The sequence below is a fragment of the Vicugna pacos genome, chromosome 33 (genome assembly GCF_048564905.1).
Source record: "Vicugna pacos chromosome 33, VicPac4, whole genome shotgun sequence".
NCBI classification, from domain to species: Eukaryota; Metazoa; Chordata; class Mammalia; order Artiodactyla; family Camelidae; genus Vicugna; species Vicugna pacos.
This window is the reverse complement of record NC_133019.1, coordinates 6,567,755-6,594,808: the sequence shown is the minus strand read 5'-3', so window position 1 is coordinate 6,594,808 and position 27,054 is coordinate 6,567,755. Positions and strand designations below refer to the sequence as shown.

The following is a 27,054-nucleotide window of genomic DNA, read 5'->3' as shown; positions in this document are numbered from 1 at the left end:
AAGCAGCCCTCAATCAAAAGGAAAGGACCTAGACTGGGTGGTCCCAGGGGACCGAGGAAAGCAATCAGAGGAGGATGTGCACATGCTTTTGGGGACCACAGTGGGAGGGAGTGGGGCTCCTGAGTCCAGTGTCAACACCCTGCAAACATAGGGACATGTGCCGGATGTGAAGACGTGGCTGTTCACTCGTGCTGCAGAGAAATGAGAATGAGACGCACTTCCCCGTGCAGACAGGGGCACACGCGTGGCATATGTATATATGGTATATTCCGCAAGTATTTATTAGGACCCTCATGCCGCTGCTAGCCTCTGGACAGACCTGATGAATAAGGAGGGCCTGCTTCCTGCCCTCATGAAGCTCACAGTCTAGTGGGGAAGTCAGATGATGAAATAAATGACCCAGGGAGCCGGCAGCTTAGCCTGGGGGAAGGGACAGTCAGGGGAGCTTCCCAGAGTTGCTGATGGCTAAGCCAGGACCCTCGGAGCAGCCAGGTAAGCACTCAGCCTACATCCATCCATCACAGAACCTCCCTCACACCCACATACCCGCTCACACTCCCGTATTCTTCACTCAGTGATTCATTATTGGTCACCGAATATTTATTAAGTGCCTGCTATGAGCATGCAGGGTAAAGTCTTAAGGATACACTGATCATTAAGACAGGAATAGTCTTGGAGGAGAACAGTGGGCAAATAAGGATGCAAATAATTATTTAATTACAGTTTTGCTAAATGTGTGATGACAGAAAGGTGCAGTGTGGTGTTACACGTGTAACTGGGGTGTCTGACCTAAACTCTATTGGCCAAAAGATGTAGGACAGGCGGAGACATCTGCCCCCCATGTGTGACGAATACTCAGGCTCACAGCCCTGCCGACCACCCCCCACACTCACAGACACACACAGGTGCTGCCCTTGGCTGGCTCCACACAGCCAGCAGTGGGTCTGTGACCAACCATGAATGTTCCCGTCTAGGACATTTCTGGACACTTCCCACGTTTCTTTCCCGGATTGACATCGAGCCAGAAATGGACACCTACTTCTTTGAAGGATTATACCCAGTTTCCCTCATCAACTCTCTATGCAGTTTATCTGGACAAAGAGAAAAGTTAGGCCCCCTGTGGGGAGGAACAGAAGCCTCTGAGGCCCCAGGAATCAGGAGACTGGCTCTTCCGTCCCAGGGCATGAAATGCTGCCATCTAGGCTGACCACGGCGACTGGGACTTTCTCAGGGAGTGGGACCCTGGGAGAAGAAGTGGCAGGAGTGTGGGAAGGGACCCTGGTGGCTTCTGAGCTCCAAGAGCAGCAGGTCTCTGAGTGCACATGTATGAGCTCTCGATGTCCCCGCAGGCACCCTCTTTTCCCGCTCCTGACGCTGCTGTTTGAGAAATGTGAACAGGCCACCCAGGGCTCTGAGTGCATCACCTCCGCCAGCTTCGACGTGGACATCGAGAACTTTGTCCACCAGCAGGAGCAGGAGCACAAACCCTTCTTCAGCGATGACCCGGAACTGGACAATCTGGTAAAGACCCTCCGACCCCTGCCCTGGCAAGGGTCTTCCTACCCTCCGATCCCCTCCAGATGCCCTAGAAACAATCCTTTCACTCATTCATTCAACAAAGACATTTGCATGCCCACTGTGGGCAGGTGTACCCTTCCAGCCGCTGAGAACCATGTCTAAGTCCCTTAAAGTTGCATGCACAGGTGTCGCTGCCAAAGCTCTCCCCTTCCCTGCCTCTGAGCACCAGCATCTACCACCCTCCTGCAGCACAGACAGGAGGAAAGGGGCGTCATATCGCCCAGAATGTCTGGGGTAGCTGTTCTCAGGGCTGGGGTCCTGGCACGTTAGTAAATCTGTCTTGGGCTGCCCAGAGAGGCGCTGGTGGCCTGTGTTTTACAGTGTAGGGGATGAGGGTGACGGGCTTCTCAGGCACATCAGTGGAGAGGAAAACCCTAGACACAGCCATGTTGAGAAGACCGGCAGATGTCCTGCCCATTTCGGGGGACACAGTAGATCAGGCTCCCAAATTTAGCTTGTTATGCAGATCACCACTAAACTTTAAAAAGGGACATATTCCTGGGTCCCACCGCCTGGAAACTGATTCAGTAAGTTTGGTGGGGCCTGTGAATGTATGTTTTTAAAGGCTTCCTAGGCAATTGCAATCTTCAATAAGGCTCGGTAACAACTAGATTAGACAATACCTGAAGTTCTCATCCAGCCGTGGGGATTCTGCCGAGGGAAAGACAGCTGCAGAGAGCCTGCTCTGTTCTTCATGACAAACGGTCATCCTGGGATTATGAACCCAAATTCTTGATTTTTCTGTGGGTGGATTACCCAGATTCTGCACGGTATATTTTGGAAACTCTGAAAAACTCTCCTCCAAAAATTGATTGATTATAGCGCTGACCTCTTGCGTCCAGTACCTACTCCCAAAAGGGAAACAAAATTAGAAAAACAAATGTGACTCTGGAAAGGAAGGAAGAAAAACACACACGCAGTGCACCTGCAGAACAGATTTAAATGACTTCGGTATTATTCTGTGTTGTGAATTATCCACCCCACTGCTTCTCTCAAGAGCTGAATATGATACTTTATGGAGTCTAAAGAGCTACCAGGAGAGCCCACCCCGGCCTGGAAACTTGTGAAGGGTTAGGATGCATTTAGAGGCCGGAGGATAAGCACTTGGCCGAGCAGGAGTGTTAATGCAGGTTTCTGGGAGGCCCAGATCCACCTCTGCTCGCCCCTGGTCCTCCCTCTCCCCTGCCTTGGAGCCCAGACCCCTGTCTCTCAGGTGCCCTGGGAGAGCCATCCCAGAGCGGGCTCTCCAGTTGGTTGATGGTAAATGAAGGCTGGTCTGGTTCTGCCCTGCTGCTCAGCTGATCAGAATCTCTGAACTGCAGTTGTGGGTCAGGTCTTTAGAAGTTACACCCACGCAGCCAGGGAGCCAGGAGGGGAGGCAGCCATTTCTGCAGGAGCTGGAATGAAGCCAGGGGGGCCAGGGCCCACTGGCCAACGGCCTCCTATTCTAGTACAGCCTGGAAAATACCCAGAAGCGGCCTCCTGCTTGCTCTCCCCTGGTCTACACTAGCTGGTCCCTCAGGGTTCTGCACTCAAAGACTCAGATTTCTTCATTTAATCCAAAAAAACTTGGTTAGTGTCTGCTCCATGCCACGCTGGCCGAGGGACGTGGATGTTGTGGGAGCTGCTCCATGGCCCCAGCCCCCCGGTGTTCCCCAGTCCTCTGTCTCAGGTTTACCCGGAAGAGTTAGCCACAGTCAACGACTGATGGATTGATTATTTAAATGGAGGCCCTTGAGGGAGCTGGGGACCTGAGCCGGCTACACAGCCTACCCTCTAGGTGACTTTGACGACAACTCCTTTGAAGCTCGGTTTCCTCGTCTGTAGAGCCAAAATGCCGATCTCCTGTGACTGTCATAAAAAGTTAACGAGATGGCTTGTGGAAGTCAATGACCTTTAAAAATGAGTGGCATCCAGAAGGTTGAGGTCAAATGCGGCATCACTAAAGCAAGGCATTCCAGTTGCCTCAGCTCACCTCCAGGCCATCAAAGAGACTGTGCGGTGGCCAGGAGCCTGAAACTCTACCTGAGGGAAGGGGAGGGGGTTGGGCATTACACAGTGCCCTCGGCCCCTCTTGTGGTCCTGTGTCGGAGGCGGGAGCTGAGAGGCCAACCACAGGAGCCATCATTAGAACAAGAATCATGCAGCCAGCACAGCCGAGATGCACATAATTAGAACTTAGAAAAAGGTCAGATCGCGTCATTATCAGCTCAATCAGCTGCCGAGTGCCACAGCCAGTTAATTTGGCATCTGTATTTTTTACAACCCCGCACACGTAGCCCAGCGGACTGTAACTCTTTATCCGGACAGATATACTGCGCAGTGGAGCAGGGACATAAAGTGAGAGACCCCAAGCAAATGAGCTGAGATAATTGAGAGATTTATTTTTTATATATATGTGTGTCAGGCGGCTTTCCTTTGCCCTTGAATGTTGACTTTCATAGGCAAGATTGTCAGGAGGACACTGGGGTCCCCCAAAACTTTGTCCCACCCCGGGCCCTGGAGCAGTGCCCTAATCCTGCCTCCTCCCCAGCCCCAGCAGGCCCACCGCTGGGCCGTGAGTCCTCCCGGCTCTGGCTGGTCCCCCTCCTCCCCTCCAAGCAAATGGCTATGTCTCCCTCCCCTTGCTCCCACAGTCCCAGACAAGTTCCCATGGGAGCAGCTGGCCAAGTTCTTTCAGAGCTGCTCAAAGATCAGAGAGGTTCCCAGATCATAGGTTTCTGAGGGACCCGCCCTTCCTGGTCAGCTGGCTGCTCCCACAGCACCCCTGCTGGAAGAGAAATTTAGAACCACAAAATGTTAAGGGGGAAACCACAACCTTAGAGAACAGTGCGTCCATTTTATAGATGGGGACAGTGGAGTCCGCAGAAGGAAAATGACTTGTCGGCAGCCAGGCTGGCCTCTTCTACCACATCAGCCACCTCTCTTCTTCCTGGGGGCAATAAAGCCCTCATCTATAAATAGTACCACGAGCACCTCTCCCTCTGGTGCCCACACTCTGACGCTCTCCACCTCCCCGCTTCAAAGCCAGGGGGATGGCTTTCCAGCCCCATGGTGGCTAAGCCGGAATACCCTCCCTCCAATTCCCATAGCCACCCAGTGCTCGCCAGGCCTGTCACCTGGCCCGCTGATCCCCTGTTTGGGCCCAGCAGCCTCTGACTGGCAGCTGGTACAGTGTGTAAAATTTGCAAGTTCCCGAAACCCCTTTGAAAGGTAAAAGCTTTTTGTTTTATGAAATCTGATTTACGGGCCCCCAGTGCCGGGCCGAGGTTTTATATATTAAGCAAGATTTCAAACCGAGGCTGTAAAACGTACGGTTTCAGTTTCATGCATGGAATTTTTTTATGTGTAAATTTTTTAACATTTATGGGGCACGTTTTAATGAGACTCTGGTGTGGCTCAAGGGACAGATTATAGCTGCCTGACCGCAAAGCCAGCTCCAAAATGGGGCCCCCCAGGCCCCTGGGCCCACTCCGAAGAGGCAGGGCTGGAGGCCGGAGGCACACGAGGGAAGGAGGCCAGAGCCCTGGGCCCACGGAGACCACGGGCTGGCCCCTCGGCCTTGTGTCCAGAGCAGAAAATCCCACAGGACCCCAGGACACAGAAAGGAAATAAGATCATCAAAGCCAGTAATAATTAACATTTACAGCGCACTTACTGGCTGCCGGGTCCCGTTCTAAACACTTCACGTGTATTATCTTATTTAATCCTCTTTTCCAACCCACAAGGCACACATTACTATTATCCCCATTTTAAGATGAGGAGCTTGAGACACGAGCTGAAATCAGCAGCTCAAGACCACACGGCTCGTACATGAGGCAAACGCAGGCTTGGAGCCGGCCTTCTCTTAACGCTTCCTGTGCACTTGTCTTCAGTTCTCTTCTGGCCAGATCTCATTAAACCCTCAGGACGACTCGGAGGGAGTTGCTGTCATCATCCTATTTTACAGATGAGGACACTAAAGGGCAGAGATGACGTGGATTGTCCAGAGGGTCCCAGTAGGTGGAAGACCCAAGACTCAGCCCCCAAAACCCACTGTCCTCCAGCATCCTCAATTCTGCCATTTAGTTCCCACTATCTCCCTCAGAGGTGCTCATTATCATCCCCATTTTACAGAGGGGGAAACCAAAGACTCAGAACCCTGTAGCCGATACGTTACAGAGCTGGGATTGTACCAGGTGGGTCTAACTCCCAAAGTCCATCTCTTTCCCCTGAACCACAGTCCTTGTCCAAACTCCGAGGACGTCAGGCGGGAAGTGCCACATCATGACTTGAAAGAATTTAACTTGTCCTGTTTGGTGACGTCCAGAAATGTGCATCCTATGCCCCATCATGTGCAGTCTCCCGCCCCTGGGCTTCACCTTCCTTCCAAGTCCCGTGCCTTGTCCCAGTGACCCTGCACTTCCAACTTCTCAGCCCGGGCTGGTCTGCTCTGGTCCAGAAAAAGTCCCGAATAGATTTTAGCTTTGTCTGCCCTAGTGACCGTAGGAAACATCAGAGCACTTCAAGGAATGCGTGTTTACAAACTCCTTCGTCTGTAAATGAGGGAGAGTATTCCAACCTTCCAAATTGCAGAAGGAGAGGATAAAAGGAATCTGCCTTCCAGGGTAAAGCTACCTCCCTAATTGCTGCATGGAATTTAGCAGGTCGCCTAATCTCTGAGCCTCCATCTGTCCATCTCTCATCTCTAGGAGTGTGATAACATTGCCCTGTGTCCCCACGTTTACCTCAAACGAGGTAATGGAGAGAGAAGCGTTTTGCAAATTTAAAGTGCTATGTATGTAAATGTTTTGAAAGGCAAGGATTTATTACTATCAAATGAAGAGGCCGCAATCCTACAAGAGAGGCCACTTTTCAGAAAAATACTTGAGGATGGAGGGAGGGGGGCATTGGCATAAAGAACAAACATAGCAGATACTGTTGGAGGAGAGGGTATAGCTCAAGCGGTAGAGCACATGCTTAGCATGCATGAGGTCTGGGTTCAGTCCCCAGGACCTCCATTAAAAATAAATAAAACCTAATTACCTCCCCCCCTCAAAATACAATAGTAAATAAATAAAATATTTTCAAAAATAAAAAGAGTTACCGTGTGCCCAGGACATACGTGCACATTATCCTATTCCATTTTCACAACAACTCTGCAGTGGATTATTTATCAGCTTAAATTTTACAGATAAAGTTAAACGATTTGTCCCAAGTAGCCAGGCAGGAAATAATAGATTCGGGACCTCACCCCATATGACTTCCCAGAAAATGACAGATCCCAGTCCCGTGGACTTTCCTGAGACTCGTGGGGCTAGTGTGCGTTGCTATGAGACTGAAATGTAAGTTTGCATCTTGTTTTGCTTTTGTGAAGGGTACTTCTTAGATGAAGAGGGCTGTTTCTTTATTTTGAAAGAGAAGGGAGGGGGAGAAGCTGAAAGATGAAGCAAAACTTGGAGAAAAGGAATTAAGGATCCATTCATCACATTTGATGATGATATTAAATTAAATGGAATCGTTACTGCACTAGCAGATTTCGAATAACTTTACATGGCGCCGATCCCTTAGGGAAATAGTTTAATAAATCAGAGTTTTATTCTGATTTAGAGGCAAAAACCCCAAATTGCAAACACAGAGGAGAGAGGATGGTTTACTAAACATAAATATAGAAGAAAAAACCGAGAATGATTATTTTCCCACTATCTGAAAATGGAATAGCAATAGAAAAGCCAACAGGATACTAGAAATCATTAAAAAGAGGTTGCAGAAATTTACGTGCATTTGACTGCATGCGGTTTATAAAGCGCTTTTACGTTATTATCTCTTCTTCGGTCCTTATCAAATCTTGTGATCTTGTGAGTTAGGAATGAGGAAACTGAGGCTCAGAGAAGCTGTGGAACTAGCCCAGTGTCACCTGATTTGTAAACAGTAGGCCTGGACTCAAATCCAAGCTGTCTGACAGTAGCTCCCCCAGGCTCTCTGCTGTGCCGGGCTGTTGCCCCACGTTTCACGGCATTGTCCATCTTTTTCCCTGATATTGAATAGGTCCTACGTATTCACTGCCTTGGAACACCATTAGGATTTACTCTACTTTCTTAAATCTTTAAAAACAAGTCTGTTATCTCATAAAAAAGTGATCTTTCAACTGTGCTTTATTAGACCGAAATGTAGGTAGGTCCACTTTTGGCCACGGGGCACCAGATCCAATTTAAACACATTGCAGTGTATTTCACTTGAGCAAAGCTGTCTGGGGTGGATTTTACTTCTGATTTTGTTCTACTTAATTGTATTTTCTGATTCTTTTTATATAATAAGTATTTATTGGCTGTGTTTTTAAAATAAATGAATAGGTATATGCACTTTTCTGTGTGTGTGGATGTATATTGTGTGTACTCATGAAAAGATTTTACAGTGAGTAAACAAAATGTAGATTGACAATGAAGAGTAGTCCAGTAAAGGAAAGCTCAGAGAAAGAAGGAGAGAAGAAATGAAAAGATGGAAAGAAGAAAGGAAGGGAGAGAGAAAAAGAAGAAATGTTTAAGGAATTAGGATTATTTTGTCTGGAGGAGACAGAGTGCATTGGGAAACTTATTCAAGTCACAGGCCTTGTCCAGCGTTTGGCAAATAATAAGACTCAATTGTTTCCTGAACAGATAACATTAAATTAGGGGAGGTTGCACTGATGGAGGCACTGGACGCTCTTGGTGCCTGCAGAAGGCTGAGTACGCACTTTGTATTATGGCAGGAGAGGTTTTGGTCAACGTTAGGAAGAACGCAGCAGGTTGAGAGGACGCAGAGACGAGCGAGCCGATGAGTTCTCTCTAAGAGCGCTTCAGAAGGGAAGCAGCCGCCATGTGTCCGGGGGAGTTTGGACCTTCACTCAGCTCGAGGCCGGCCCCTTCCAGCGCCGGCGGGGCACTGAGGGCGCAAGTCCTCGTAACTTCCAGAGAATCCAAAAGTGGAAGGCACCTGATGGTCCAGCCGTCTCTTTTCACCCAGGGGAAGCAGACACCCCACTGGTGAGGTGTTCTGACTCCTGGGGGCTAGGCCTGAGCCGCCGGATGAGGGAACGTTGCCAGGGCAGATTCTGGAAATCCTAAAAGTTTCTCTAAAGACATTTGGTTTTTCTGGAAGCCCACACTTCCTGTTACTTCCTCCCTAAACCACACACTCTTTCCCCTGCCGTTTTCTCTGTGTAAATCCTGGGAGCCGCTCTTGCTGGTGAAACGACCCAGGCCGCCTGGCATCATGTCCCAGCTCTGTCACTCACCACCCGTGTGACTTTAAGCAAGTAAAAGTTAGTATCTCTGGCCTTCATTTCCTTCACCTGTAAAATATGGGCAATAATGCTGTCTGCTTGCAGAGGTGGTTATGTGAATAAATAAGGCATGTGATGGGTTTAGCACAGTACCCAAGACATCGTAAGGTTAGGAAATGTTTGCATATTATTATTAATCAATCAAACATTGAGTATTTATTAAACACTGTTCTGTGCTAATCACTCTGAGAGACATAAACCAAGATCTCCAGGGTAAAGTCAAGGAGAAAATTTAGGCAAGAGCACATAATTTATTCAGTACCAGACTCCATTTTTTGGTCCAGATAATCTGTACTAAGTCAGTCTCCTCCCCTTTGCCTGGGACAGCACACTTTCCATTAGTCTCAGCTCCTTGGACGGGGCATTCCCTGAGGACAAGGCCCTGTGACAGAGTCCCGCATGAAGACACACAATTGTTGGTTTCTGTCTTTGAGTGACACTTCGTCTAATTCAGTACTCCAAGAGTGCAGTCCCTGCCCATCAGACAGCCCAAATGCCAGCCTGGGGACTCCTCAGTCACTCCCCACTTGAAATGCCCATGAAGCTCAGAGAGGGTGTGTCACCGCCTTCCAGCCACGCATCTCGACTCACCCCAACAGTCAGGGTGCTCTGAAAGAGATGCCCTTTCCCTGTTTTCCTGGGCATCAAAATGCTGGCCAAAAGCTAGGAGGGTAGGATTACAGAGGAGCACCTATATATTGCTTATGTCAGTGTCAGTGGTTTTGAAAGGCAGGCCCCCACACCTTTTTTACTTTTTATTTTGATATAACTGTAGATTCACATGCAGTTGCAAGAATTGATACAGACAAGAACTAGGGTACAGTTTCACAACCAGGAAAATGACAGTGATATGATCCACCAGCCTAATTCAGATTTTACCGGTTTTACGTGTGTGTGTGTGTGTGTGTGTGTGTGTAGTGCTGTGCCATTTTATCGCAGGTGGAGATTCATGTAAACACTATGATAGTCAAGACACAGAACAGTTCCTCCCTCCCTCCCCCACCACCCCACCTGACAACCACTGATCTGTTCGCTGCCTCTGTAATTTAGTCATTTTAGGAATGTGACCTACATGGCGTCATACGGTATGGGACCTTTTGAGACTGGCTTTTTAGGGTCATTCCCTTTAAATCCCTCCAAGTTGCTGAGTACATCAAGAGCTTGTTCCTTTTTGTTGCTGAGTACTATTTCCTGATAATGGAGGTACCATTGTTTCTCCATCCATTCACCTATTGAAGTGTATTTTAGTTGTTTCCAGGTTTTGGCTATTAGAAAGAAGGTTGCTTTGGATAGTCCCATGCAGGTTTTTGGGTGAATGTATGCCTTGATTTCTCTGGGATAAATAAATGCCCAGGAGTTTGATGGCTGAGCTGGATGGTGAGCACATATTTAGTTTTGTAAGAAATGAATCTGCTGCCTTCCAGAGTGGCTGTACCATGTTTCATACCCACCAGCACCCTGTGAGCGATCCAGGTTCCGACTCCTTGCTAGCATTTGATACTATCTCTATTTTAAATTTTCACCATTCTGATAGGTGGGTAGTGACATCTCATTGTGGTGTTCATTTGCATTTCCTCGATGTCTAATGACATGCAGCATCTTTTCGTGTGCTTATCTGCCGTCTGTATACCCTCTTCAGTGAAATGTCTGATGTCGCCTTTTGCCCATGTTCTGGTTGGATTGCTTGCTATTCTCCTGTTTAGTTTTGAGCTCTTTATATATTCTGGATATCGGTCCTTTGGGAGATCTGTGGTTTGCAGATATTTCCTCCCCGTCTATAGTTTGTCTTTTCATCTTCTTCACAGGGTTAAATTTTGATGAGGTCTAATTTATCAAGTTTTCCTTTTCTTTGTCATGCTTTTTGTGTCAAGTCTAAGACCTCTTTGCCCTAGGTCCCGATGTTTTTCTCCTGTGGGGTTTTTTTTTCCTAAAAGTTGTATGGTTTTATCCCTTACGTTTCAGTCTTTGATCCATCTGAGTTAATTTTTGTATGAGATGTGAGACGGATCACGGTTCACTGTTTTGCTTGTGGCTGTGCAATTGCTCCAACACCTTTTTTGAAAAGCAATTTGGCAATATTTATCGTGAGCCAAAAGAAGGTTTGTAGCTTTTTTTCTGTCACTTCTGTGAACTTACCCTATGGATATAATGCAGAAGGATGAATAAGCTATAAGGCTGGAAGATAGTCACTGTCACTTTTTTAGATAAAATTGAAAAATTGGAATTAATCTAAGTGCCCAACAGTTCGGAGTTGGCTAAGTATGACACATACGTGGAATGGTATGCAGTAACTTTCACCCATTCAACAAATATTTATTCCGTATGCACATGTGTTAGTGATAACAGGGTGAGCAAATGAGACACCACCCTCCCTTCTAGAAGCTCACAGTCTAGAAAGGAGAGCAGAGAAGACAGGTCTGCCTCTTAGAAAAATACATTTGGTAAACCAAGGTGGGAAACGGGGAGCCAAGTTGTATGTACAGGGTGACTGAAACTGTGTTGAAATATATGCATGGGAAAAAGACAAGAAAATCATTCTTTTTGGGTAATTGGATCAACGGCAGTTTTTTTTTCATCCTCTGTTTTCCATACCTCACATGGCACTGTTTTTTTTTTAATAATAAGAAGAATGCTAAAGAAAGCTTCAATTGAGAAATAGCTTCTTGCCATGAAAAGGTTAGGATGTCCATTTGCAGAGGCGGCAGTCACACGCACAACAATCCAAGGGCACGGGAAAGGCCACCACAGACAAGTGGGTGTCCCCGCGCCCAACTAGGCCGAGCTGGACAATTCCGTCAGTCAACAAGCATCGACGGGGTGTCTGCAGGGTGGTGCGCCACGTGCGACCCTCAGAATCTGCGTTGAAGAACAGATGGTCCCTGACCTCGTGGAGCTCTTACAGGGAGCCCTAGTCTCCACACACCCGGACAGTTATCAGTGAGGGCATCATTGTCCCCATTTGCGCAGAGAGCTTAAGCACTTGGCCACAGCCACACAGGCTATAAATGGCCGCCCAGGGCTCGAGACCTGGACTTCTACCCCTGAGGCCAGTGCTGCTCTCAGAACACCAGGACTGCCTCAAGAGCAGCTGCGATAACAGGGGCTCCAAGCCAGCAGACAATCGGCCGACACCCATAAGGAACATTTAAGTCACTTGGGTGGAAAGTGCATCCCTGCGGAGGGCTGGGCTGCTCCCTCCTGAAGTGCTTGGGGCTGGGGTGGGGGTCACGGTAGCGAAGGGCCCGTGATGCGGACGCCTGGGCTCACCTCTCCCTCCTCTCCACAGATGGTGAAGGCAATCCAGGTCCTGAGAATCCACCTGCTGGAGCTGGAGAAAGTCAATGAACTCTGCAAGGACTTTTGTAATCGTTACATCACCTGCCTCAAAACCAAGATGCACAGTGATAACCTGCTCAGGAATGACCTCGGGGGGCCCTACTCCCCCAACCAGCCCTCCATAAACCTTCACTCACAGGTAACACCTGGGGCCGGGTCTTATCTCCTAGCCAGGCTCCTAAGCCAGGTGTCAGAATGTCTGAAGGTCCCGTGGTGACCTAGGAAAGTGGTTTAGACTCACTGGTTCCGTTGACCGTGAAATCCGTCCTCTGCTGCGCTCCTCCTGCTGTTTATCAGGAAGCAAAGTCCCTTTTCCTCCAAGAGCTCGCATGCCAGGGCGTCAGTCTCCCGAGAAGATAACCAGACCTGAGAGGGGCGATGTCCAAAGTGATTCCTGGCTTCCTGGCCCAAGGAGTCCCAAGAAATGAGCACAAGAGTTAAGGTGATGGAGAGCTTTGTTGGAGGATGAGGCAGGGACAGAGCTGGGGACGGACCCACACATCCCAGCCCCACAGGCTTCTCCAGGGGGCTGCAGCCCGATGAGCTCTCTGTGCTCTGGGAAGGGGGGTTTGGGGAAAGTGGTCCTTCCCTGAATCCTGCCCACCTAATAGGTGAATGCAGCTTCCCGTGGGACAGCTTGTCCCCGATCATTCTCTGATTGATCAGCCTGCCCTGGCACACCTGTCTCCTGTGGTTCAGGGCCACTGAATAGGTCACCTAAAGTCACCCATCTCAAGATTCACCTGCCACCTTCATCCTGGGAACTGCAGAAAGTGGAAATGGTGGCTACGTGCTCTAGGCGAGAATGGGCTCTCTCTCCAGGGCAGAATATTTTCCCCAAACCTATAAACTGAGAAAGCTGCCTGGTGATACCTTTCCATCAAACTCACTGGTGTCTGCATAAGTCATAGGTTCTTCACTTTCTTCCCCTTCCCCTGAGCTCCTGAGTCCAGGACAGACACAAGGAGGGTCTGCCAGGAGGTTTATAGTAGCCCCTTCCCATGAGACAATCAAGCTTGGAGATGCAGGTCAACCTTCTACCTGTAGAAAGTGAGAGGTGCTGGAAAGTGTGCCTAAGAAACGGGGTGCCATTTTTATCCCTAAGTTTTAAGGGCCAACACGTATAATCTATCTCTCTAGGTTGGCGGAGGCAGGGGAAGGGACAGGGTAACCTCTAGGAGGCCAGCCGGGCCTTGTGCATTTTGACAACAAGCACCACATCAAACCCACCCCAGTGGGATCTCTGTGGGACTCGACAGTGAGTACTGCATGGGACACGAGGCAGGAAGTGTATTTCCTCTTCCCACTGCTTGAAATCACCAAATCACTTTATTACAGATCTAAACTCTGCCGCACAGGCTTCTGCTTGCTAATATTCTCTTGAAATAGACTCATTCCTTCAGAGTCTTATTGTACTTTCCCTTATGATCAAAATTAGCAAGAAACTTGCATAAAAGAGGACAATAATTGCTCAACGAGCATCTCGTTTGTAATTTATTAGTTTCTATTATTGTGGGTTACCATGGCGACGCTGCGCAGCCCCGGTGACGGGAGAGATGCAAGATAGGAGCCAGGGAGGCTGTGAGGCCTCACCAAATGGAGATGCACATTTTTATCAGTAATTTTCATGAAAATAATAAGTGAGGAGTTAATGAGATGGAAAGCCATCCTGTGGCTATTGTGAATTTGTTTTAAGTGTTGATCTAATTAGAATGCATCGGTCAGGAAAAGTAATGAGGATTTAGTGCCTCACAGAGATGTGAGGATCATATCAGAAAATTAGCACAAGTCTTTGGAAATAATCAGGTCCTTGGAGAGGCACGGGGTTTCCCCTCCTGGGCCCTCCATCCCCACCTCGAGCTCTGGCATTGGGGGTGTATCAGAGTAGCAGGGGGAGAAAGGTGAGCCAGAGGGCTGAGCAGCCACAGTGCACCCCAAGGTTTGGGGTTCCCGGGGCTGCAAGTTCGTCTGCCAGAAGCAGGGTCGCTAGAGGCGCGGGTTAGCAGAGAAGGATCACATGGGCTCTGGGTGCGCCAGGCCTCGGAGAGGCTGTTTGCAAAAACCAGTCCTCCCTGGCATTCCCAGCGTTCGGTGCCTCTGAGCTTTGAGGAAAGAGGAAGGAACTTTGATTCCTAGCACTGTAAGCATCAGATCTCTGCCTGCGAGTGGAGCTGGCCCTGGGGTGACCACTGCAGACAGAAGAACTCGGACAATCAGATGAAAACAAAGATACCAAGAAAGAGAGGACAAGGCGCTTAGCGAGGTGGTCCTATTTGCTGTTGCTCAGACTTGTCCCTTCATTTCCTCTCCCCGCTGTGATCCCCTACGTGGGTCAGGTTTCAGCACGTAAATAAGGTAATTTCACACCAGCTACTGTCATGGCTTCCCACCCTGCTCTTCCGTCTTTCTGGCTGCCTCTCAGCCCTCCTGCACATGCAAACGCACACACACACATTCACATACAACACACACCTCTCAGGCTTCTGCTGCCAGCTTTGTCCTCCTAAAACTCTGTTCACGCCCATCTCCTGCTTGGACGCTCCGACTGCCCCCAGAATTTTCACATCATTTCACCTGGCATTCCAGGCCCTCCTAGGTCACTATTCTTTCATGCCCATGTGTTCGGGTGACACCCTAACGTCTCTGCAGGACCAAGGGCAGTAACAAGGCTGGTCTCCCCAGGGAGGCCTCTCTGACGCCCCACCCAGGTTGGACTTTTCTTTCTCTCCACTGACTCCTGGAGCACAGTGGGCCATTTAAAAGGTAAATGTCACATGTGACTTTACGTTATTGTCACTTGTGTAAGACCTTATTTTCCTTTCCTGGATAGCAAACTTTTTTTGAGTAGAGACGGTATTTTATGTTATTATAACCCACACCTGATGGTAGCTACCACAAGGTCTGGTGCATGATAGACGGCCAGTAAATATCTGTTGAAAGATGTAATGTGATGAGAAAGATGGAGAGAGAGGAATCAAGAGAGGCAAGAGGAAGGCAAAGGAGGAAAGGAGAAATAGGGAGAAAGACAAAGGGAAAGAGACAAATATCAGGGTCACGTTGAAGAGGGAGGTACAGGAAGGCTGATGAACTGGAGGAAAAGAGCAACAGAAAGACGTGGACAGAGGAAGAGGGAGAGAGGCTGGAGGTGAGATGGGGAAAGGGCCGGCGGCAGTAGTGAGGTGGGGGACGGAGGGATGGGTGTGGGCCAGTGAGGTGCCCCTGGCGTGCGGGGAGAAGAAGGTGAGCAGGACGTGCCCGGGTCGTCCCGTCCACAGCTCCAGGTCAGGCTTCCATCACGGCCTCGCCGAGGTGGGTGGGGGCTGGTGGGCCTCCCCAGGAAGGAGAGACCCAAGGAGAGCAAGAGAGTTTCAGCGCACGAGGCAGGCCTGGGGTGCGGGCACGGGAGCCAGCCCGGGAGAGGAGAGAGAAGCGGAGTAGGGACGCGTGTGTGTGTGTATGCGCGTGCGCGCATGTGTGTGTGTGTCTGCACACGCATTCGTCATGGTCTGACCTTAATCCCTCCAGCCTGAAATAGCCTCACCGAGCGCCAGCCCGGCCTTGGGAGGGTGTCTCCCCTCTGGAACACGATCCTTTACTCAGGATCAACATTCCAGCCGCCCGCCAGCTTTGTTGCAGACTGCTGGCTCACGGTCTTGCCTGTGTGCTAAGCATTCAGCCTTGTGTTGCAAAGTGGGAGATATTCTTTTATTCAGACTGGTCCCCCTCTCTCAGATGCCATACTGAACCCCCATCCAGCTCTGTGGGGTCTGGGCATATTCCCCACTGGGCCTTCCATTTCTCTATGTGAGTTTTCTCCTAGGGGGTGGAAGAGGGTGCAGAGATGGGGAGACTGCTTCTACCAAGCAGGAGAGCTCAACCGGAGTTTCCAAGGACTTGGGCACAGCCTGCTCTTTCCACGTTCCTGGGAAGCCACCCTGTACTGCCCACACCTAGTGACGCCCAGGCTCCTTACCCGGGGGCACATCCTCAGTAAGGAAGCTCTTTCTCGGTGGCACAAACTGGACTATGCTGGAGAGACTTTAACTTCCACCTCACTCAAGCATAAATCTGTCCCTCTTTCTCCGTGGAGATTAAACCTCAGCTCTCTTCCAGGGCAGATTGAGCTGAACCTCGATTCTTGTTCAGTTGCCAAGCATCTCGGGGACGCTTACTGTATGCAGCGTGCTAGGTCCAGGGTGAGCTCCCCAACTCCGTGGGAGGGAGCTTGCATCACAGCTGATGATCTAGATAAGTTATGAGAGCTTAGAGCACTCAGGGTCAAGGTGACACTAAGGAAGGGCAGGAAGGCAGCCGGGGAAGGGGTCTGGATTGAGCAGAGCATGTGTGTGGTCTGAGGTTGCCCTGTCACCAGAACATCCTTCTTCCTCCCTTGGGTAAACCCCAGCCCCAGCCTGCACGGCCTCACGGCCAGGGTCGGTTCCTGCCCAGAGGCAGGATGAGCAAATCTCAGTATGGATCCTACAGGCCAGCAGGATGATGTTGCCCATTGTGACTGGAGAAGTTGCAGATTCCCTGACCTTAGCAGGACTTCCGGGGGAGGTGGCATTTCAGGCAGGCTTGGGTGAGTGGAGGGTGGTTAGTAGACTATCTGGGAGCTCTCAGTGTGAGTGTTCCCAATGTAGAAAGAAGTCTGGAGACAGCAGGGAACAGAAACAGCCTTTCATAACCCCTGGAGAGGAGGAGCCAGGGTAGAGGGCAGAAAAAACACTCACTTCTGCATCATGTGTCTATCCAAGCACCTACTAAGGCTGCTGGGTTCCAAGAATGCGAAAATGGCTGCAACACGATCTCTAACCTGAAAATGCAATGATGGAATATCTTGCAGCCAAATTTGGGGGGTGAGGGGTGTTATGCTTTGAGTCTGATAATCACAGCCAATGGCCAAAGACTATAAAGGTAGTGGAGAATGTAGGCAGTAGGGTAAGGGTTGGAGACGGGTTGGAGACAAACTCACTGAATCGCCACCTCTTGAACTGCTCAAAGAAGAACCAGCAGAAAAAGAGGAGAAAGTGTACGTTTATTGAACATCCTGGTCTCAAACACTGTTTGTACCAGGTGCTTTGCCTAGATCATCTTGCTTACTGCTTACAACAAGCCTGCAAGGTGCACGTTATTGTCTCCATTTTACATCCAAGGAAAGGGAGGCTCAGAGACCAAGGCGCTGGCTTAAGGTCGCAACCTAATAAGTGGCAGTGTCAGGGATGGGTTCCCCCAGAGTCTCTGTTCATTTACTATTTTACTTCTTCTGTGATGCACAGGAAGGAGAACCAGGGGTCCTGGGCCTTGGGTGGGGAGGCGTGACCCTACCTCGCTGCAAAGACCAGACAGGAAGAAACCAATTGCCAGGGAGGGAGAATTTGGATTTGCTAATAGACGGCAAGTAGGGAGAGGAGTACAAAGTGAGCCCAGCTCCGAGCTCCTGGGCTGGGCAGACCAGCTAGAGCCCTCCATCTGTGCTCCTCCCTGGAAGAACAGGAGAGGACTGACCAGCACTCTCCTACCCGGGGCAGGTGGACTGACCTATCTACCCACAAGGCATTCGCATTTTCCACCTTAGCAGAAGGCCAAGGGCATGGGGGGCAGTCACTCAGCCCAGCCCCTGGAAGTTCTGTTCCTGGCCGAGCAGGCTGAAGATTTGACCAGTGAGTCTGAAGGTGGGTGGTGGTGGAGAGGCAGTGATCTACCCTGCCAGGTTACTGCTGAGACAGAAAGGGGACACCCCAGACCTACGCTGAGTTCCGGGAGAGATGCTTCCTTCCTCCTGCCATGGCACTAAGGCCTTCCCTTCTCGGTTCCTAGCCCCCAGCCCTCCAGCTCAGGGGCCAGGACATCAGGCAAGGAAACCTGAGCGGCTCTCTCCTTCCGAGAGGAATGTTCCTTAAGAGCAGCAGCTGCTGCTTGTCCCCGCAGGCCAGAAGTGCCTTTCCCTTAAGACGAAAGCTCCCAACAGGGGTGGAACAGGATTAGGTGGCCTGTTTACATGTGATTGGCTTCCCCGGGTTTGGGAACCCAGCTTTTCCCAGCCTGAGACAGGAAGCTGGCTCTGCCAGAACTGGAGGGATGCTGCCAAGAACGGGGTGTCTGGGGACAGCGGCCACCTCCCTGTCCCCCTGGGGCACACGCTTGCCCCGTTCTAGGCCGGAGCCCAGGCAGGCGGCACATGTGCTGAGCAGCTGACATGCGCCAACACTGTGGTAGGCAGTTTGGGGGATTTCAAAGAAAGACCCCCTCTTTCTCTCAAAAAACCTGCAACCAAGCAGGGAGAGAAGACACGTGCACAAGAAAGTACCCTGGTGCTCCAAGCCCAGAGTATCTGGTCGACTGGAGCATTAGAGGAGGCAAGAGGATAGGCCCCGGCATGCCCGAGGTAGGTCCAGCAGAAGTGGGGTGCTCAGAACCGGCTCCCCAGCCCCAGCTCGGCAAGGCAGCGACAAACCCATCCTCCTGGGAGACTTGGAGGCTTTGGGGAGCAGGATCTGGGCTGGTGGATCAGCAGAGACCCCTAGTGGCCTGGGGGTGGATGGCAGACAGCTGGGGCCCCGCCCACTCCCCCACTCCCTCCATCCACTCCCCTGCCCCACCCCCAGTAAATATTAGGGAACGGCTTTGGTTTTCATAAAATCCCCAACATGAGGGACCAGTTCATCCCCCTGTTTCACGGGCATCCTAGTACGATCATACTTCTAGCTATTCTACAGTGACTTAAAGAAAAACTTTTCTAATCTGTCCTCTCCTTCGCTGCTTCCCATCATGGTTTACTCCAGGAAGTCCTTCCTGTAGTGAAAATTAAGTCTTCCCAAGCAGCGAAGCCCTTTCCTAACAGTGAAGGAGGATGGCTCATGGGGCTGGCACAGCTCCTGGGCTGACATCAGACCGTAGTGTCAGAGTCATATTCACTGCCAGGTCACTTGTGCCATCACCCCCAGCCCTCCACTTCCAAAAGTAATTGCAGAACCGTTCATTCACTTTTTCTTAGTGGGGGCTTCCTTTTGGACAAGTCATCTTTTTTGGTCCAAAAATGAGATGTGGAGTAAAACTCGCCCAGTGACCACTGTGGTTTAGAAAGAATGATGACGGCCCCAGGGAGCAAGAGCCAGGCAGCTGGTCCACGGGCGGCGTCCAGGAAGTTCAGGCTCTCAGCCGTCCTAAAGCCTCTCCCCTACCTAGCTCTGCCCCTCCTGAGGGGCTCTTTGCCTCCCTGGGTCCCTGGAAAACAGCATACAAGGAGCAAGAATGGGATGGCTTCTGGGAAGGCCTGGGGAGGCCAGCTTGTTGGTTTCCATCTGACTTCCTGGTCACCTGGTCCATGCTGTAAGAGATGTCATTCTTGGGAGACTATAAAAATTGTCAGCTTTAGGGGCTACTTCCTACTAGAAAGTAAGTTTTACTGCTAGGAAGTTAGAGTCTGCACACCCCCCAGCCAGAGGGAATGGCTTCAAGAAAGTGCCCATGATCCCCAGGCTCCTGGAAGTTTCCAGAGGCTTGGGGACACCACTGCCATGTTCCTGGTGGAACAAGGCAAGGGATTCCCGAGCTGGAAAACCGGCTTTCAATCCCTGGTTCCTGGACAGTTCAAGCAGGGATGTGAAACTCTGGATGTTGAAAATGTCACTGAAGACACCAAATGTGCTCATCACCTCTTTATGGGGCCAGGGTGTCTGGCCAGAAACAGCTCTGTCTGGGTCTAGACAGAGCAGCATCCGCCTGGCGTGGGGTGTGATGAGCCCCGGGAGGAAGCTGTGGAGAAGGTAATAATGCTGTGTGCTTAGCCAGCATCTTCCCCCCAGGGGGCTCCCACTGCTGCCATAGTAGTTCCTTCCACAGAAAAGACCTGTAGACTGTCCCCAGAGACCCAGCCCCTTCATCTCCATGAAGACAAAGCCTCTAGAGGTCTGGAGACTCAGGCGTGACCGGAAGTAGCTGCAAAATCAAGTCCTGGGGCTCGTCTGGGACAGAGACCAGGGCTTCGACCTCGGGGCTCAGCCTCAGCCCAGGAGCGCAGTAGGCAGGGAGGCAGGGACGAAGGGGCATGTGGCAAGGACTGATCACCACGGCGAGGGGTGCAGCCCCGGATGAATTTCTTCTGTTGCTAAGTAAGGAACCCACGTGGTCCCAGGACTTCTAGGACAGGCTTTAAATCCTGGCTGTGCCATTCCCTGGTGGAGTGACTTTAGCCAAAGGAAGTGGAGGATGATTTATTGGATGCCTAAATGTGCCCAGCCCTGCGCCCTCCTTGGAGCCCAGCTGTCCAGCTCCAAAGCACATCTGTCCGTAAGCACATCGGGGCTCCGCGTGGAGCCGGAAGACCGGGGTTCAAGGCAGAGCTATGTGACTCACGGAGGTCTCTTCCATTCTCCGGGCCTCAGTTCCTCTTTCGGGAAATAGAATAACCTCTCCTCTGCTGACCCCCTAGATAGTGGTGAGATTAAAATGAAGTAGTGTGGTGCGAGAATGCTCTCTAATATCAATGCGTATGATAAACAGGTAGTTTTCAGGCCCTCTGATCTTTGGGACCATCTGAGGGAGGTTTTTTGAAAACACAGATTGCTGATGGTCTCAATCAATGGCCCTGAGAAACTGTATCTTTAAAAACACCCCAGTGTGCAGGCAGGTTTGTGAAACAGCTCATATTTACAAATGTCAGAGATGAACACCATTTCTCCAGACCTCAGGGATGTCAAACTTTTGCTTCCTCTTCTTGTCCCGGCTAAGATGTGGCCAGCCCTGGCCCTGCCCGTGGTCTCCATCCATGAAGTTCTCCATTCCATTCCTTTGCTGATGTAACTTGATCACCTCTCAGCGCCTCCCAGCAAAGACCCAGAGTAGGAGAAGAGGGTAGGAAAGAGGAGGGTCTGATCCAATGCATAGATTGCCTTCAGTTACCCACACCGCGTGAGCAGGCATGGAAGCCAGCCAAGACACAAGGCTGAGAACCAGCCAGAGTTTGAATAAGCCGATGACGTATGCAGGTGATCGCTCACCCTTTTGCCTCTGGCTAGTAAAAATGTGTTGGTTGAATCCCAAGGCATACATCTTGTATTTATTTGACTGGCTTTACATGTGTTTTCCTAACCCTGCTGGATATTTTCTGGAGTGGGGGAAGAAAGTCTGGGACAAATTTTTATGTTTGAAATTCCAAAATATCCTCACCCAGTGAGGAGCACCGTGACATGGGTGATTCCAGACAAGAGATTCTTAAAAAGTCATTGCCATTGGTTTGAGGGTGAGTGGCACAGAGCACCCCCCACCCACCCGCCGCCGCCAATTAAATTTACCTTCCAAGTTTGCCTCAGCTTCACATAATCTCAGTGCTGGTTAACACCCTGGGAGAATGGTTGGCTGGGAGGTCAGAGCCGACTCACAGCTGAAAAGTCAGGCTTTGAGGGCTCCTGGGTGTCAGCTTGAGGCCAGACAAATCTTATAAACGAGGAGACTGAGGGCCACCAAAGGGCCATGACGTGCCGATTCCCAAATCCACCATCCTTCCTCAGAGTACGCTGCCTCTGTACTTCTGGGTTTTGGCTGTTTTTATCCACTCATTTTGCCGTCAGCAAATATTCACTGAACCCCTGTGATTCAAGGAGTGCCTCGCAGCCCAGTTTTTGGCACAGGGTGGGGGTGTAGTGTTTGTGGGTGAAGGAGGCCTGCGTTTGCATCCTATTGCTGCTACCCAGCTGGGGGACCCTGGGCAAGTCGCTTGGGTTTCTAAGCCTCTGTTCCTTATTTGTCCCTCGGGGAGTTGGGGCACTCAAACTGTAAGGGCCCTTCCAGTGTCTAGGCTTCTGCAGGTCAGACTCAGCGTTACATTTAAGCTGCGTAAACGGGAAGGCCAAGAGCCCTGCTCAGAGAAGAAACGTCACTGGCTGGGAGGCCCTGAGAGTGTCCCAGAAAGGAAAGGGCAGAGCGAGAGCCGCCCTCTCCCTTCCGCAAGGTCACAGCGGCAGAGGGGAGCCAAGCAGAGAGGCGGCCTCGCCCGCCCCGCCCCCCGGAGGAGCCAGACGGAGGCCGGGCCAGGGCTGCTTATTTATAGCCTGTGCTCCTCCGGGCCTGGGCTGGACAGTCCGGGGGTTAAAAAGGCCGCCCTGGAGGAGACGCTGGGGGGTATGGGCTTGTGGGGAGGCCACCTGCTGAATCGAGTGAGAGAGGTTGGTGCCGCCCACCTCTTCCTGAGAGGCTCTGTCAAGTTCCCAGGTGCCAGGGTCTGGGAGGTGACAACCATGGCTGTCCCCTGGGCCTTTGGTTCTTCTCCTGGGTCTGTCGCTGCAGGTTTGCCGTCACTGGCTCAGTTTCCGCCTCACTCCTCACTCTAGACCCTCCTGAGGCCTGAAGACCCAAGCTTCTCCTGGTCCTAAAACCAAAGCTAGGAAGCAAGGGCCTTCCTGCCCCGTTTTCCTGACGGCTTCCCTGTCTGAGTCCTTACAGCTCACGCCCGCAACCCCAGGCCCTGGGCATGGGAGCACGGGCCCTAGACGGCCGGCCGCTGGCCAGGTTCCCCGGTTCCAGCCCGGGCTTCAGATGAGGAACTGTGGTCAGAGGCGCTAAGCGGCCCCAGCGTGCCCCCTAAGGCTCCCTCACTGCACCTCATTCGCTGCCTATCTTGCTTTCTCCAAATCAAGCCTGGAGACCTCGACCTCTCACACCCAATTCCTTCCTCGCAAACCCTCCCAAGCACGGAGCACACCAGCCACCAAACAGGGAGAACTCACTGCCCCTTCTTGGAAGCCCACGGCCTGGCCCTGCCCCCTGTGTGAGCCAGAGTCCCTCCGCATCACTTCCAGGCACTCACTGACTGGCTGCCCAGCTGTTAAGTGGCAACAGTGAAGGTGCCAGAAAAAAAATGGTCTTCTTAGCTGCTTTGGGTTGTCTCCGGGAAAGTGGGGTGGGAGGTGACAGTGTGAGGCCAAGTGAGACTCTGCAGGGGAACTCTGCGGTGGAAGCCTGGGGGAGGAGGAAATGGAAGTGAGGCGGGGAGGAGGAAATGGAAGTGAGGCGGGGCTCCGGTGAGATCCCCTAGAAGACAGATCATGAAGAGGCCAGACAGCTATTTTTCATTATTATGTAACAAATATTTGAGTAGCCACCATGTGCCAGGCACTGAGCCAGGTGCTAGGGATGCAAAGATAAATTGGAGTCGGCTTTGCAAGGAGCTTGGTTTAACAGGCGCTGTGATACAGGTACTGAGAAGGGAGGCCCGGGGAGGGGGCGGGGCGCCTAGAGACAGCTGAGTATGAAGGAGGGCTAGGTGCGGAGCAGGTAAAGCCGCCTCAGCCAGGGCCTCGCACTGGAATCACCTGGGGAGCTTTTAAAACACCTCGCAAAGCCCTGGTCACATCCCTGACCAATTAACTTAGAATCTCAGGGGATGGAACCTGGCATCAATATTGGAAATCCCAAAGTGAAGCCAAAGTGGGGACCACTGGTTTATGGGATAATTTATGTCTCCGGTTTGCAGGGGAATGGAACGGCTAGAAGAATGACTGCTGTTGGTTGGTTGTTTTTAATACTGAGCCTTCTTATTCACACTTCCTAGGAAGCTGTGAGAATTGCCTTTTGGATTTGGGTCTGGGAGGAACAGGAAGGAGGGAAGAGGGAAGGCAGGAAAGGGGAGGGGAGAGGAGGAATTTGGTGCTGTGGCATCCAAGCTTGTAGTGACATTGTCACAAACCACGCCTCCCTTACTGCCAGGACCTCCTGCAGAATTCCCCCAATTCCATGTCTGGAGTCTCCAATAACCCCCAAGGGATTGTGGTCCCAGCCTCAGCGCTCCAGCAGGGCAACATCGCCATGACAACCGTCAACTCACAAGTGGTGTCAGGTCTGTGCAGGGGACTGGGGGGAACAGCCCTGGGAGGAGCGTGGGTGACCCCCAGGGGAATTCCAGGGGTGGGGTCAGGACACTGAACAAAACGTCCCAGGAAATGGGAGGAGGTGCCCTGCCAAGGGAGGGGCTTCCAGCTGAGTTTCTTGACTAAAGTGTTCTGTAAGCTTGTAGATAGTTAGCACCAAGGCCTGACTGTGATGGTTTGGAACAAATTGGGGTCAAAGTCTCTTGAGCCCCTCAAAGACCAAGTAAAGCTATTGTCCCTTCCCCAAACCACACAGACTCTGCTCCCTGGACCCCATCCCCCATCCCACCCCTCGTCCACAGGGGCTGAATGCCTCCAGAGTAGTGTTTATACGTGAGTGCCTAGTGGATGGGGAACCCTGCCTGCCCTCACGCCTACCCATCCGTATGGCAGAAGACCCCACAACTGGTTGTCTCCTCAGGTGGAGCTTTATACCAGCCGGTTACCATGGTAACCTCCCAGGGTCAGGTGGTCACCCAAGCAATCCCCCAGGGAGCCATCCAGATCCAGAACACACAGGTGAGTGTGTGTGTACAGTGTAGGTGCGTGCACCTGTGCATGGGCCCGGGGGAGGGCAGCTGTGACGGTGCACTCTCTGCTAGGCACTTTACACAAGTACCTCCTTCATCCTCATCAGTCCTCTCAGAGGTGTCATTACCCCCACTTCACAGATAAGAAGCTGGGTGTTGGCAAGGTTTTATCAACTCCTGGGACTTTGCTGCCTCTCAGGGTTACATCAAGGGATCCCGCACGTCCTATTCCTGGTCTCCGCCCCAAGCCACTCTGTAGCTCAGTGGGATGGCGTGTGCACAGGCAGGGAGGAGGGGAGTGAGAAGATCTGAAGTCAGAGACCCAAGATCTGACATTAGCTGTGCTATCTTGGATAAGTCACCTAGCGTCTCTGAGCCTCGGAGTTCCTATCCATAGAAGAGGGGTTAATACCAACTGCACACAGCCCTACGCCAGCCCACAGGGCTGTTGGGAGGGCTCACCGTGGTACTGGATAGGAAAGTGCTCTGCAAACTGTAAAGTACCCCAGAAATGCTAGTAACTACTGGGTGGTTTATGGCAAACCTCTCTCTTCTATGCCCTCTGCATGGCCCTGTTTCCTCTGAGTTCTGTCTCCCCCCATATCTCCCCCGCCCACTTCCTCCTCTCCTTCTCCTTCTTCCCATCTCACACTCTCTGAGGGGCTGGTACCAGGCGACAGGAAAGGTGACCTCCCGAGGGCCCTGAAAATGAGTTGGGGAAGGGGATTGGCAGGCAGAGCCTGCCGTCACTATGGCAACAGGTCCCTAGCTGCTGGCCCGCCAGGCTGCTGATACTGATTTTTTCTCCACGTGCCCTGAAGGTTAACCTTGACCTCACCTCCCTCCTGGACAATGAGGATAAGAAGTCCAAGAACAAACGAGGAGTCTTGCCCAAGCATGCCACCAATATTATGCGTTCTTGGCTCTTCCAGCATCTCATGGTGAGTGTGTGTGTGTGTGTTGGGGGTGTGGAGCTGCAGCAAGGGGTATGAGTAACCCCTTGGGCACCGGACTCTCCTGTCGTCCCCTAACCTGCAGAGGACGTGGCCTCAGAGAAAGGCCCTCTGATAGGGATACCACCTTCCAGAGGCCAGGTCAGAGGGCGGCTTACAGGGGGCCTAAAGCTGGGAGACTCTCATGCTTTCTCCTGCTGCCTCAACAAGAGTGTGACATCAGATGTGGGAATGGGGACAGACACATTATGAAGATAGTTAAATGCTGGGCAAGTCTACAGGATTGTTTTGTGAATAGGGTGAGGGTACGTGGGGGCTGGGGCTGTGGTTCCTGGCCCAGAGCCCTCCTCCCACGGGCTGCTGAGCGCACCCCTGCCCTCTCCCGTGGAAGACAGTGCTGATTCTGCACCAGGACTCTTCTGTCTCCCGAGTCCTCAGTGCTGGGGGCGGCAGAGCGTGTGCGTCCCTTTCCCTCTGATCAGAACAGCCAGAGAGGGCACAGACTGAGGGGCAGTGGTTGAGCCCACCCAACCCAGAGGAGCAGCCCAGGCTGAAATCCCGGCCTCATGTGGCCAACTAGGCTCTGAGACACAAAGCTCTGGCTTTCAGGAGCCCCTGTGGCCACTCTCATAGAATGGCAACACAGCCTCGGATTTAATGTAATGTTCATAAAGGTGCACCTGCCGTGCACACCTACCATGATGGTGGTTGTGTTTGTGTGCAGTGTTAGTTGCAACAGACAGACCTGGGGTTGAATGTCAGGAATGACTTCAAAACTGTAACCTCCTAGTACTATTCAAGGGCTTTAGCAGTAAAGAAAGCCAGTGACTCTGGGCTGATTTTGTGTGTGTGTGTGTGTGTCTGTGTGTCTGTGTGTCCATGTCTGGAGTGGGGAGGTAGATTCAGCGAGCACAGGAGGGCTCCCAGTGGTCTGCAAGCTCTTGGTCTGGCAGTAGCAGGCACACAGACAGAAGACGAGTGCCAAGCCGGGGGCCGTGGACATGTTCACCTGCAAAGTGTGGAGAAGAACCAGGAGCTGGGGGAACTCTGTCTTCAAAGAGAGGGAGAGAAGTCCAGTGGACCATGGGAACTAATTAATCAATCAGTCCATCATCAGCCCTTCATTTGAAATGGGAGTGCCTCCAGAAGCCACAGAGCCTAGACCCGGGCAGCGCTCAGATTTGGGAATCTTAGGATCTCTGGCCTGGAAGCGGGGGTCCGGCCCACCCAGTGGACAGCCAGGTGCTGGACGCGGAGCCAGAGCTCTGCATCTCCCACCAGTATCCACACCCCATCCCTGGGGCGGGAGGACTTGGGGCCATCCCAGCACTTTGCTGAGGAAGCACATTTTGAAAGCACCACCTCAGGAACAAACAATAACCAAATTGGGAGAGAAGGGACTGGAAGGCTGAGGGTTAAGGTGCAGAGAGAGGGTTGGAGTCTCTCCCGCAGCCCGGTGACAGAGCCAGGGAGCCAGGGCCAGGCGCAGC

The 27,054-nt window shown here is 51.6% G+C and overlaps 1 protein-coding gene across 12 annotated transcripts in view; it reads left to right on the top strand.

Annotated features, from left to right (window-relative positions):
* The window catches only part of PKNOX2 (PBX/knotted 1 homeobox 2), a 280,687-nt gene that overhangs the window by 237,182 nt on the left and 16,451 nt on the right, over positions 1 to 27,054 (top strand). For all 12 annotated transcript variants that reach the window (XM_072953787.1, XM_072953784.1, XM_072953785.1 and 9 more), the window contains 5 exons: positions 1,350 to 1,521; positions 12,165 to 12,353; positions 23,921 to 24,050; positions 24,503 to 24,600; positions 25,433 to 25,552. In XM_072953787.1, coding sequence (XP_072809888.1) covers positions 1,350 to 1,521; positions 12,165 to 12,353; positions 23,921 to 24,050; positions 24,503 to 24,600; positions 25,433 to 25,552 — 709 coding nt within the window. The remainder of the gene's footprint in view (positions 1 to 1,349; positions 1,522 to 12,164; positions 12,354 to 23,920; positions 24,051 to 24,502; positions 24,601 to 25,432; positions 25,553 to 27,054) is intronic.